We start from the raw sequence: 12,440 nt of genomic DNA, 5'->3' as shown, positions 1-12,440 counted from the left end.
CACCGAGTGCAACCTGAAGGAGACCAGGTTTTCTCTTTATAAGCAAAAGCCAATATCAATAACATTGACCTTTCCACTTCATTTAGTTTATCGATAGCTACAATCAGCATCTAAATTGAATGTTTTCCTATTGTTTTCTGCAGTAGTATTCAAGCTACTATAAAGATGCTGTATAACTGAATTGAGCTTCCACCTTTTTGTTTGTTTTAAAAACATTTTTGGGAACAGTAGGTTGTTAACAGATCATAACCCTGTTTGAAATGTTTCCTAACAGTTCTGCATGTCTACAAGCTTATAACATCAGAGAGAAGTACACGTTACTTTAATTGTCCCATCTGTAAAGGCCAAACACAATCAATAAAAACACCATAATCACAGAAGACTTGAGCATTTCATTTAATTCATCGACATTAATTATTTAGGTGAGGCCACATTTTTATGTCCAGAGAGAGAGAGCATAAGTACAGTATCTCATTGAAATTCAAACAGTTATTTTACAGACAAGTGCTTTTGGACTATACCCTAGAAAACATGTGAATGCGCCTGGTGTCTCTGCCTGTACAGCTTATACACAAACATTAGAAAACTATTTCATCTAAAGGGTTCAGTAATACAAAAACAACTCAAAAACTAAATTGTTTAATTCGGTAAAAGGCTGTCGCTTGGCCAAAGTCTACCAAGTCATGCACATGGCATCTCGCGGGGAAAGGTGATATTTTATATCGTAATGCATTATGTCTGTTTTAAGGAACAAAAAGGCCCTTCACATTCTGTACTCTTGCTTTAAGTGCACAATCGTGATTGCTTGTTTTTCACATAAATCCTCTAAGTAGTAGTAAAAGCTAAAGTCACTTGTGAAATTTCTTGCTTGGATCCTTGGCGTGATCGAGCAGCAGCTGACAAGGCGTAAACTGGTTCCCAAAGACCTCCTCAAACTTTCTCATCTTCTCCACAAGTTTGTCTGCACCAAAGCTGTCCACAAACCTGAAGGGTCCTGCAATTAGATCATTAACACAATGATGGGACTGAATGCATATTATCCTTAAAATGTAAAAGGAAATTAGAATTAAAAAAATGTAATGGAAGAAATCTAGATGTAAATCCAGACTTAGATTCTCACCTCCAAGGCAGGGTGGAAAGCCGAGTCCGAACACGGCCCCAATGTCACCCTCCACTGGATTGGCGAGGATTCCTTCTTGCAAACACAGAACAGCCTCATTCACAAAACGGGACACCAACCTGTACTGAATATCAGAGTCTGAAGATCTGGGTGGAGAGAGAAAAGCAGTGAAGGTTTTTATTTTATAAAAAATGATGCATTATCCGACTATAAAACAACTGCATTTTTCCTGAAAAAAAATTACAATTGTTAGAATAAAGTCTGAACAACTCACACTGCAGTGTTTGGTGTCAGCTTGTATGATTCCAAAATCTCCAGAGCTTCTGTGTTCACATCTCTGCGTTTAAGTCCTGGCTGGTAGATGTAGCAGCCCTTGCCTGATTTCCGGCCTAATAGTGAATTGAGAAGAAATAATTCATGATAATTATACTGAACATGTTAAGCCCAATAAAGAATAGAACCTAAAGGGGAATTTAAAGGAACACTCCACTATTTTTGAAACTCTCCTACTGTGAAAAAGTTGAGTTTTACCATTTTTTAATCCATTCTGCTGATCTCCGGGTCTGGCAGTAGCACTTTTAGCTTAGCTTAGCATAGATCATTGAATGTGATTAGACCATTAGCATCTCGCTCAAAAATGACCTATATTTTTCCTAACTGAAACTTGACACTTCTGTAGTTACATCGTGTAGTAAGACCGATATTATGCAGCAACTGAAAATAGTCCTATTTTCTATTATAGAAATTCCAAAAAGACTATTTTCAATAGGGGTGCTCCGATCACGATCGGCCGATCGTTAATAAGCATCTCGTCAGTAAAGCCGGTTTTCTAATCAGCGGTTAATTCCATCAGGTGCGTGATTTCACATAGAGCAGCTGTTACTACACAGAGCCGTTGTTAACTGAGAAGATGCGCCAAAAAACGCTGAAAATGAAATGGATTTGCACATCTTCTCTATTAACAACGGCTCTGTGTAGTAACAGCTGCTCTATGTTAAATCACGCACCTGATGGAATTAAACGCTGATTAGAGAACCGGCTTTACCGACGAGATGCGCATAACGATCGGCCGGAGCACCCCTAATTTTCAGGTGCTGCGTAATCACACTGCGCCTAGAAAATTGGCTTAGAAAATCACACTTTTCATTTTCCATCGGTCTTAGTACATGATGCAGAAGAGTCAAGTTTTCTATAGGAAAAATACTGAAACTCTTTGGTCATTTTTGAGCAAGATGCTAACGGTCTAATCAGATTCAATGACCTATGCTAAGCTAAGCTAAGCTAAAAGTGCTACTGCCAGACCAGGAGATAGTAAATTAATATTATACTATTATTCAAATGAATAATTATTATTTATCCCTAAATATTTTCAATACAATTCACCAAAAATTACAGTATGAAAAAAAAAATAGTAACCAAACTGTAAATACACTGTTTCCATTTTTTGGTTATTTTATGGTTTTGCTTCTGAAAATTGACCATTGAATATTGAGCATGTATTCGCACACTATATCTACTTTGAAAGGCTATGCATTAATCTGTACACACACGCTAAAGCATTCACATCGAAACCGAAGTATACTTTGGGCTTAGGCTAAAGAAAGTACCTTTAAATCCTTTCTCCACCATGGTCTTCAAAACCTCAACATTTCCCCCTCCAAACCTGGAGCCGAAGGCCTTGCCGAGGTCTTCAGCCACATGAGCTGCCACATCAATGCCCACTTCATCAGCCAGGGTCGCAGCACCCACAGGGAAGCCAAAGCCTGTGGTCAATCCATCCAGCTTCTTGGGGTCCACACCTTCCTGTATGTAGAAAACACAATGATCTGCATATCAGGCCTGTTACTATTAACAATGTCATCATAACCTGGTTTTTATGTATGTAACACTCTTCAAACATATTGGAATAAATGAATAATTCAGAAGGAAATTCACAAACCTGCAATACACGCACTGCCTCAGCCAACATAGGAGCTAGACATCTGGTGGTGTAGAAACCTGGTCCGTCCTGAAGACAGACATTACAATTTGTTATTCCAAAACATCTGAATGGATCACAGATCTGTAAAATGTGTGTCCTAGGTTGAGGGAAGAATGTGTGACGCCTCACCCCAACGACGATAATGACTTTGCCTTGCTTCAGGCCGACCGCCACCGCGGAGGCTGTGGTGTCCTTGGAGGTTTTGTCAGTGGTGATGATCTCCAGTAGCTGCATCTTGTCGACTGGAGAGAAGTAGTGCATTCCAATGACCTGAAACGAAACGGTTTCAAGTCGTTCAAGATCATCTCAAACTCTCCCACGCGATGGTCAAGAGCTCAATTTTCTAACCTTTTTCAGGTCGCTTGCTGACAGCTGCGATATCTTTGATCGGTAAAGCAGATGTGTTGGTAGCAAATATACAATGTGGAGGGATCACCTACAATGACAAAATCTGGTATCATTACAAATGTTGCGTTTAAGAGAATTTGACATTTTGGGGATATTAACTTACAGCTTCAACTTCTTTTAGGACTTTGTGTTTGATACTCAGGTCCTCAAAAACAGCTTCAATGATCATGTCAGCTTTATTAAAGCCATTGTAGTCAAGCTGTCCTGTCAGGTTGGACAGAAAACTGTCCCTTTCGAATGATGTCATGCTCTTCTTCTTAGTCTTGTCATTAAGCCTGAAAATAAAATCAAATAGTTAAAAAGAAAAATCAAATAGAAAAATAGAAAACTTTTCCTCAGTTCAATGTTAAATTCATTAGTTCAGTAAATTAACTACTCACCCTTTATAGACTTGCTGCTCTCCACGACTGAGTCCCTCCAGTGTAGTGTCCTTAAGAATGGTGTGAAAGCCTTTATCTACAGACACTTGAGCAACGCCAGCCCCCATTAGCCCTGCTCCCAAGATAGCAAGTGTTCTACAAGCAGAAAAACAAGAAAAATGTATTACTATTTTGCAAGCGATAATCGCAAATCATTAAGTAGCTGCATTATGAATTAATTCATGCAGTAACTGTCAAATTACCTTATAAAGTTACATTTGTGACCATGGACCACAAAACCAGTCTTAAGTTTCTTTGAATTTTTCGAAAGCTGAATAAATAAGCTTTCCATTGATGTATGGTTTATTAAGATCGGACAATATTTGGCCGAGATACAACTATTTATAAAAATCTGAAATCTGAGGGTGCAAAAAAAAATCAAAAGTCTGGGAAAAATGCCTTTGAAGTTGTCCAAATGAATTCTAAGCAATGCATTTTACTAGTCAAAAATTAAGTTTTGATATATTCACAGTATGAAATTGACTATGTATCATCTTGGAACATGATCTTTACTCAATATCCTAATGATTTTTGGCATAAAAGAAAAATCGATCATTTTGACCCATACAATGTTTTTCAGGCTAAAATATACCCCAGCGACTTCAGACTGGTTTCGTGGTCCAGGGTAACAAATGATAACGGAGTAAGAAATACATACTTTACTTCCTTCTCAGGCGTTCCGAATCGATTCTTCTTGCACGTCACCTGACCGTGATAAAGGCCAATAAGTGCTTTAGACTCAGGGGTCATGGCTAATTTGCCAAAATGCTGAAATGGAGATTAAGAGGGCATATTACATTTTAATACCACACACATAACATTGTATTTCATTTAAACCAAAGCCTGCATTAACTAAATGTTATCATTAAATGAAAACATGCTTTCAGTTGTAAAGTACAAAATCCTCCAGCAAAAACCCCACCAGGTTAGAAACGCAGCTGAGGGTTTGAGGAGTCAAATGAGAGATGTGTAATCAAGTGGAATAATTCATGGGATATTGCTCGTTAAATCGAGTGGCACAACTTTACTGATAATAAAGACTGAACCCTTTCACAGCACCTGTGACTCAGCCAGGTACCCTGCGGTCGGACCCTGCTCTAAACCAGCCTTCACACACTGAAAGAGAAAACAAGCAGAACATAACACTTTTTCTATCATGGTTTATGATAATACATCCCACTGAGCACAGATCAACAAATATCATACCTCAATTATTTTCAGGGGCGCAGGGTACAGTCCCTTGGTCTGTTTCATGACTTTGTTCTGAACTGTATTGTAGATCTGCTGTCTCACGAACGGGTAACTCATGACATAGTCTTGAACTTCTGCAATGAAATAAGTGGATATATGAATTTGAGTGATAAAGCAGAATTATGGTGTATGAAGGCAACAGTCTTAATCTTGCAAAATCATATCTTGCATATCTTAATCTCAACTATGCAAAGGCCTAATTAACTTGCAGTTTCAGAATAATTTCAAACACATAATTGTGTAGTAATTCGACACTTACTCTGCATCAAGCCCTTTTCTTTGGTAAGTGGGATTTGTTTTTTAGCAAGTCCTCTTGCAGCCTCCACAGCTACTTCCTCCAAATATTCAATGGTCCTCTCTTCTGGACTCTTCAAGCCAGGCCCTGAAACATTTATTAAATAAATTCATAGTTTTATTCAGCATGGATGTAATATTTGATCCTGGACCACAAAACTTGTCTTAAGTCGCTGGGGTATATTTGTAGCAATAGCCAAAAATACATTGTAGGGGTCAAAATGATCGATTTTTCTTTTATGCCAAAATTCATTAGTATATTAAGTAAAGATCATGTTCTATGAAGATATTTTGTAAATTTCCTACTATAAATATATAAAAACTTACTTTTTGGTTAGTAATATGCATTGCTTAGACATCTTTAAAGGCCATTTTCTTAGTATTTCGATTTCTTTGGTCCCTCATATTTCAGATTTTCAAATAATGCAATCTCGGCCAAATTTTGTCCAATCATCATAAACGAAACATCAATGGAAAGCTTTATTTATTCAGCTTCCAGATGATTTATTAATCTAAATTTCGGCGGATTTTGTGGCCCAGGGTCACATATATTGATCAGAAAAGACAGGAAAGGAATCTACTTCAAATAAATGCTGTTCTTTTGAGCTTTCTAATCATCAAACAATAATAAAAAATAATAATAATCGTGGTTTCCACAAACATATTTTCACAAAAAATATCATCTTCAACACTAATAATAATAAGAAATACTTCTTGAACACCAAATCAGCATATCAGAAGGATTTCTGAAGGATCGTGTGACACTAAAGACTGAAAACTCCTCTATTTTAACAATTTTACCGTTTTACATATACACACAACTGCAATACGCAAAACTTGTTTTACCAAGAGTATCCACCAGCTGGTGAACCAGTCCCATTTTCTTGGCTTTATCTGGACGGATGCTCCTTCCTGTTAGTATCATATCAAAGGCACTGGGAAGACCAAGCTACATACAAACAAAGGAGTAAAAACAACCAGACTTGAGTTGTGAGGAATCAGTCAAGAGAATCATTCCTCAATGTACTGGTGGCGATGTGGTATATTACAGACCATTTTGGGCAGTCTCTGTGTTCCTCCAGCTCCGGGCAGAAGGCCGAGCATGACCTCAGGGCAGCCCAGAACCGTCTTCTTACTCTTGGTGGCTATTCTGTACTGACAGGCGATGGCAAACTACAAAAAAAATTAAAACACAAAATCAACACTGTATTTTCTATAGAACTAATCTCATTATTTGGTTATTTGCCTCTCAGTTATCTAATTTATTGTTGGTATAACTCATAATAATCAACATAAAATAAAACATATTCAGAATATAAAAAAATGAGGTCTGATATTTGACTGTAATCCTGTGCTCACCCTGTGAGAGAAGAAAATCACTACGAATCCTGTACCTCTAAGCCTCCACCAAGGCATGATCCATTAATGGCAGCCACAATAGGCTTAGGAGACTTCTCAATCTTCTCAAACATCCTCTGGCCCTCTTGAGAAAGGCCTGTGACCTCCTCTGCCGTCGTACAGGCCTGAATCATGCTAAACACATGGTACAGTAAAAAAACAACGACAAAAGGGATACATTATAAATGAACAGGCAAGATATCAGCAAGCAAAATATGGTAAGGATCACCACTATCAACAGATTATGAATCCTGGTACTAACTTCAGGTCTGCCCCTGCGATGAAGCTGCCGGGTTTGGATGAGATGAGAACAACACTCTGGACAGCATTGTTTCCCCAAACCTCATCCATGACTTCTGTCATCTCCCTTTGCATTTGAGTAGACAGTGTGTTGACCTGGACACCACAAATACACATTATGACACATTATTTATGATATAATTTGAATGCATAAATGCATGGTTTTGAGGAGATAATTACCCGTGCATTGGGGTCATTCATACGGATCACGGCCACATCTCCCTTGATCTCATAGTTCACATGTGTACGAGCTGAGGAAATATTAAAGAGACATGAAAAGGAAAAAACAATTAATGCATTCAATAATTGAGATTATTAAAAACAGACAAAATGTTATTCGTTATTTAAATATGTGTGTATATACATACACACACACATACATATACAGTGGGGATCGAAAGTTTGGGCACCCTTTGCAGGTTCTGTGAAAATGCGAGTAATTTTAAAAAAAAATAAGAGAGATCATACTAAATGCATGTTATATTTTATTTAGTACTGTCCTGAGTAAGATATTGTACATAAAAGATATTAACATTTAGTCCACAAGGCAAAATAAATGCTGAAATTATTCAAATAACCCCACTCAAAAGTTTGGGAACCCTTGGTTCTTGATACTGTGTTCTGTTACCTGATGATCCTCGGCTGTCTTTCTGTTTTGTGATGGTTGTGCATGAGTCCCTTGTTTGTTCTGAACAGTTAAACTGAGCAGCGTTCTTCAGAAAAATCTTTAAGCTCCTGCAGATTCTTCAGTTTTCCAGCCTCTTTGCATATTTGAACCCTTTCCAGCAGTGACTTTATGATTCTGAGATACATCTTATCACACTGAGGACATTTGAGGGACTCAAACACAACTATTTAAAAAGATTCAAACATTCACTGATGCTCCAGAAGGAAACAAGATGCATTAAGAGCTGGGGGGTGAAAACTTTTGAACATGATGAAGATGGCCAAACTTGTCTTATTTTGTTGAAATATTTTTTTTTTTCCATTTAGTTCTGCCCTTCGTAAGCAACAGAAGATACTTGTATGTTTCCCGGTACACAAATTAAGTACAATTTACCTTGATCTTCAAATTCCAAAAGTTTTCACCCCCCAACTCTTAAAGCATCTTGTTTCCTTCTGGAGTATCAGTGAACGTTTGGACCTTTTTAAATAGTTGTGTTTGAGTCCCTCAAATGTCCTCAGTCTGAAAAGATGTATCTCAAAATCATACAGTCACTGCTGGAAAGGGTTCAAATATGCAAAGATGCTGGAAAACTGAAGAATCTGCAGGAGCTTAAAGATTTTTCTGAAGAACAGTTCTCAGTTTAACTGTTCAGAACAAACAAGGGACTCATGCACAACCATCACAAAACAGAAAGACAGCCGAGGATCATCAGGTAACAGAACACAGTACTAAGAACCAAGGGTTCCCAAACTTTTGAGTAGGGTTATTTGAATAATTTCAGCATTTTTTTTGCCTTGTGGACTAAATGTTAATATCTTTTATGTACAATATACTACTCAGGACAGTACTAAATAAAAAATAACATGCATTTAGTATGATCTCTCTTATTTTTTGAAAATTACTCATATTTTCACAGAAACTTTCACAGAAACCCAAACTTTCGATCCCCACTGTATATGTGTTTGTTTACATACATATATATACACACATGTGGATCAAAGAGAAAAATGCGTCAAAACTTTAAGAGTTAAATAGTTTAAAACATTTCATACATTAGAATGTGTCCTGTTTATTGGTTTAATGACTCATAATGACTCATAAATTTTTATCATAACTAAAAGCAAAAATGTAATTTAGTGTAACAATTTGTACACCAAAAGAAATCTCATGCATATTTAGAACAAGAATCATTAGATGGCATTCAAATACTCACAGCGCTGCCCTAAAGTACTAATTAACTGACAACATAAATCTTTATCAATCTTTGCCACTATCCTTCAAACCACTAGGTATAAATTTGTCAGCAAGAAGTTTGTATATAATATAATTACAGAATGCAATTCAGTAAGATCACTTACTTTAAGTACATGTCAGAATATGTTGACAATTTATTTTCACAAACGTTATTTGAAACATTAGAGTAGATACATTTAACATTTAGTATTCATTGCTTGTATATAAAATCACTTTAATAAATGAAATTTGATGTGATCACTGATCACCAAAACTGTTAAACAGGACATCTCCTCTTTGATTCATATATATATATATATATATATATATATATATACACACACACTTTCCTTTTATTTTATATATAATATATAATGATTTTACCCATTAGACAAGCAGCAACTCTAAATGTCCTTCTGGTGATACCTTGATTGGACGAAAAAAAGAAAAAGTTAATATTGATGAATATGTGAAGATAAAATCATGGATCATGGGAGGGTCTCTCTCAGAAGACATAACACCTAAAATAAAAGAGCTCTAACCAGTGAGGGTCATGCCAGGATACGTGTAAAGCCAGTGATGATGAAGTACACACAGAAGAATGAAGACAGGCCTGTAGAGGACATTACTCCAGCAGTCGCAGACGAACTTTAACCTAGTTTCCCCTTAACCTACACTACGACCACAATGATCATGTCTTACACCTCTCAGTGATGCTGGACACATTATGAACTGAATACAGTCTCTCTGTAAACAAACCTGCCTTATTAGTCAGAATTTAACAGCAATTCTTATATTTATTAGTAGCAATCATCCAACCAACCCTGATTAAACTAGTTTTCAATGGCAGAGGGAACAATTCTGCAGTCAGCGAATATTAAACACGTTTATACGTAGTTATACATTTTATATTTATCCACTTTTGTCATTCATTAACAGATAATGAGGCAATGTTAGCAATCTGAATGGGAACAGCATGCCAGTACGCGAACTAACTCAACTTACAGTCAATTAATCGACTTTTATAAACGCTTTCGTTTCGTTGCATACACCGTAACGTTATTGCAATATACGTTACCATTAATCTTATACAGTCACAATTCAACATTCAACACTAGACCTTGGGTTAATTAGCAGTTGAGCTAAGCTACTTACAGTGCAGTATGACTGAGGTGACTATCCAAAGGGGTTTATTTACGCAAGTGTCAAAGCGAAAAACAATAAGGATGTAGATTTAAAAAAGAAAAAAGAATTGTGGATGTGTGAAGTACCTGGAAACAGGGTATATCTTCTGTTTGTGAGTCTGGAGAGGGAACCGAGGGCTCGTACGCCGGCCATGTTTGGAGGTCAATGTGTGTAATGACGGAAGACTGAGGAGGAAACATGATTTACACCACACTCACAGAGACCATCGTTGTTATGTCATATAATTGATATATAAAATAAAAATAAATGTTTTCGAAATCCTGAAACCTTAAAAAAAAAAGATCTATTAACTGTAGGTTTACATGGAAATGGATTTCTCTATTTTCAATGCTCTCAGACTTTTGGAGCTCTGTATGTTGTGGTGTTGTTCATTTAAACCTAAAAATAAACAGAAGATTTAAATGAAATGAATAGTGTTTATAATAATTAGGCTATTTAAATTATATATTTACATAAGAACAAGAGGTTAGGCAAATGGAGAGATATAGTTCATATAAATTATATATCTATATTATTAATGTAGCACGTTAAAGCCAAACAGGGGCATACTAGCACATTTTCATTCAAACTTTTTACTCAGTTGGTTATGCTGAAAATATGACTTTTTTCATCAAATTTTAAAAAACCACGACAGAGGCATTTTGGTGCCCAGTTTATATATCTACATATGACATATTGTGCATGGTGCATTTATGATCATTTAATGCATATGTAGTTTTAGTATCAGTTATATTTTATATTTTCATGTATAATTTAAGTTACAGTTTTAGTAATTTATTTAGTAAGTTGTTTTATGTGTTTTTGTCTAATTATTTTATTATTTTTTTCATAAAGTGAAACTAAATTAAAACTAAAAAATCTTGACTTGGCCACTTGCTAAAATAAAAATAAAAAAAGTTAAATTGTTGTTGTAATTGTTTAGTATTTTATTTTAGGTAATGTTTATTTTACTTCAAGCAAATGTTTTTTAATGGATTTAGTTATTATTATTAGTCAACTATAATAATTCTGATAAGTGCTGCTTGAAAGCCTGCAATATAATGTTTATCCACAAGATGGCAAACACGCAATAAAAAATGTCTCTGTAAGACTCAGTCTATGGTTGGTAGGCCATTAATAACTGCACTAACTTTATATAGTCTGCATTTATTTCCCCCACTTGTCTTTATTGTCACTTTGCTATATGGTTTTTCTGTGGTTGTAAATGTTTCTTAAAGGGGGGTGAAATGCTATTTCATGCATACTGAGTTTTTTACACTGTTAAAGAGTTGGATTCCCATGCTAAACATGGACAAAGTTTCAAAAATTAAGTTGTACATTTGAAGGAGTATTTTTGTTCCAAAAATACTCCTTCCGGTTTGTCACAAGTTTTGGAAAGTTTTTTTCGAGTATGGCTCTGTGTGACGTTAGATGGAGCGGAATTTCCTTATATGGGTGCTAAGGGCACATCTGCCGGAAGAGACTTGCTCCCTTATAGCAGAGCACTGAGAGCACAACAGACTTCACTGATCAGAGCGAGAGCGTTGCGAAAAGTCACAAAAGAAGTGTGTTTTTGGTTGCCAGGGCAAGACAACCCTGCACAGATTACCAAAAAAAAAAAAAAAAACAGCATTAAGGGACCAGTGGATGGAGTTTATTTTTACAGAGCATCAATGGAGTTGTGCAAGTGTTTGTGTTTGTTCCCTGCATTTCGAAGATGCTTGTTTTACAAACAAGGTCCAGTTTGACGACGGATTTGCGTATCGTTTATTTCTTAAGGATAATGCAGTCCCAACAAAAAAGGGTCACGATCGTGTGTTGGAACCACATGCGGTGAGTAAAACTGCTTAAAATATCTCTGTGTTGTTAACTTAGCTATCAGTGTGTAAGCACATCATGTAAACAACATGCGAGGTTGTCATCAAACTGCACTTTCCACATGTACAGCTTAAAAAAAAAAAAAGACGACATAAAGTGGAACTTAGTCATTTTCCTCTAAGCAAATAAATACAGTTTCAGTACATACCACATAGAGACGTTGTTGCTGATGCTGCTCTTGTTAAATTTCAGCCTCTGGATCTGATTCTGAATCATAAATATACGCTGAATCTGACTGTTAGCCATGGTTTGTTTTGGATGATGGTTTTTTCCTCAGGGTAATGTCACAGCTTCCAAACGCTCTCA

The 12,440-nt window shown here is 36.3% G+C and overlaps 1 protein-coding gene across 1 annotated transcript; it reads right to left on the bottom strand.

Annotated features, from left to right (window-relative positions):
• Positions 1-372: 372 nt before the first annotated feature.
• Positions 373-10,448, bottom strand: LOC113060497 (trifunctional enzyme subunit alpha, mitochondrial-like). The gene is made up of 20 exons (XM_026229445.1): positions 10,343-10,448; positions 9,456-9,497; positions 7,352-7,422; positions 7,134-7,267; positions 6,868-7,006; positions 6,527-6,646; positions 6,320-6,422; positions 5,439-5,561; positions 5,135-5,253; positions 4,988-5,044; positions 4,587-4,696; positions 3,890-4,024; positions 3,613-3,784; positions 3,453-3,537; positions 3,231-3,373; positions 3,060-3,128; positions 2,728-2,923; positions 1,395-1,509; positions 1,121-1,266; positions 373-994 (listed from the first exon to the last, which is right to left on the bottom strand). Exons 1-20 carry the CDS (start codon positions 10,407-10,409, stop codon positions 849-851), a joined length of 2,292 nt encoding a protein of 763 aa, XP_026085230.1. The 5' UTR covers positions 10,410-10,448; the 3' UTR covers positions 373-848.
• Positions 10,449-12,440: the final 1,992 nt, after the last annotated feature.

The sequence above is a fragment of the Carassius auratus genome, chromosome 42 (genome assembly GCF_003368295.1).
Source record: "Carassius auratus strain Wakin chromosome 42, ASM336829v1, whole genome shotgun sequence".
NCBI classification, from domain to species: Eukaryota; Metazoa; Chordata; class Actinopteri; order Cypriniformes; family Cyprinidae; genus Carassius; species Carassius auratus.
The sequence above is the reverse complement of the archived record's forward strand: the minus strand, read 5'-3'. Positions and strand labels throughout refer to the sequence as shown.

Coding starts and splice junctions, on each gene's coding strand:
- LOC113060497 (XM_026229445.1), bottom strand. CDS start 10,409: ATGGCCGGCGTACGAGCCCTCGGTTCCCTCTCCAGACTCACAAACAGA. Junction 5,045..5,134: donor CGCCCCTGAAAATAATTGAG/GTATGATATTTG, acceptor TTTCTCTTTCAG/TGTGTGAAGGCTGGTTTAGA. Junction 4,025..4,586: donor ACGCCTGAGAAGGAAGTAAA/GTATGTATTTCT, acceptor TTCTGCTTGTAG/AACACTTGCTATCTTGGGAG.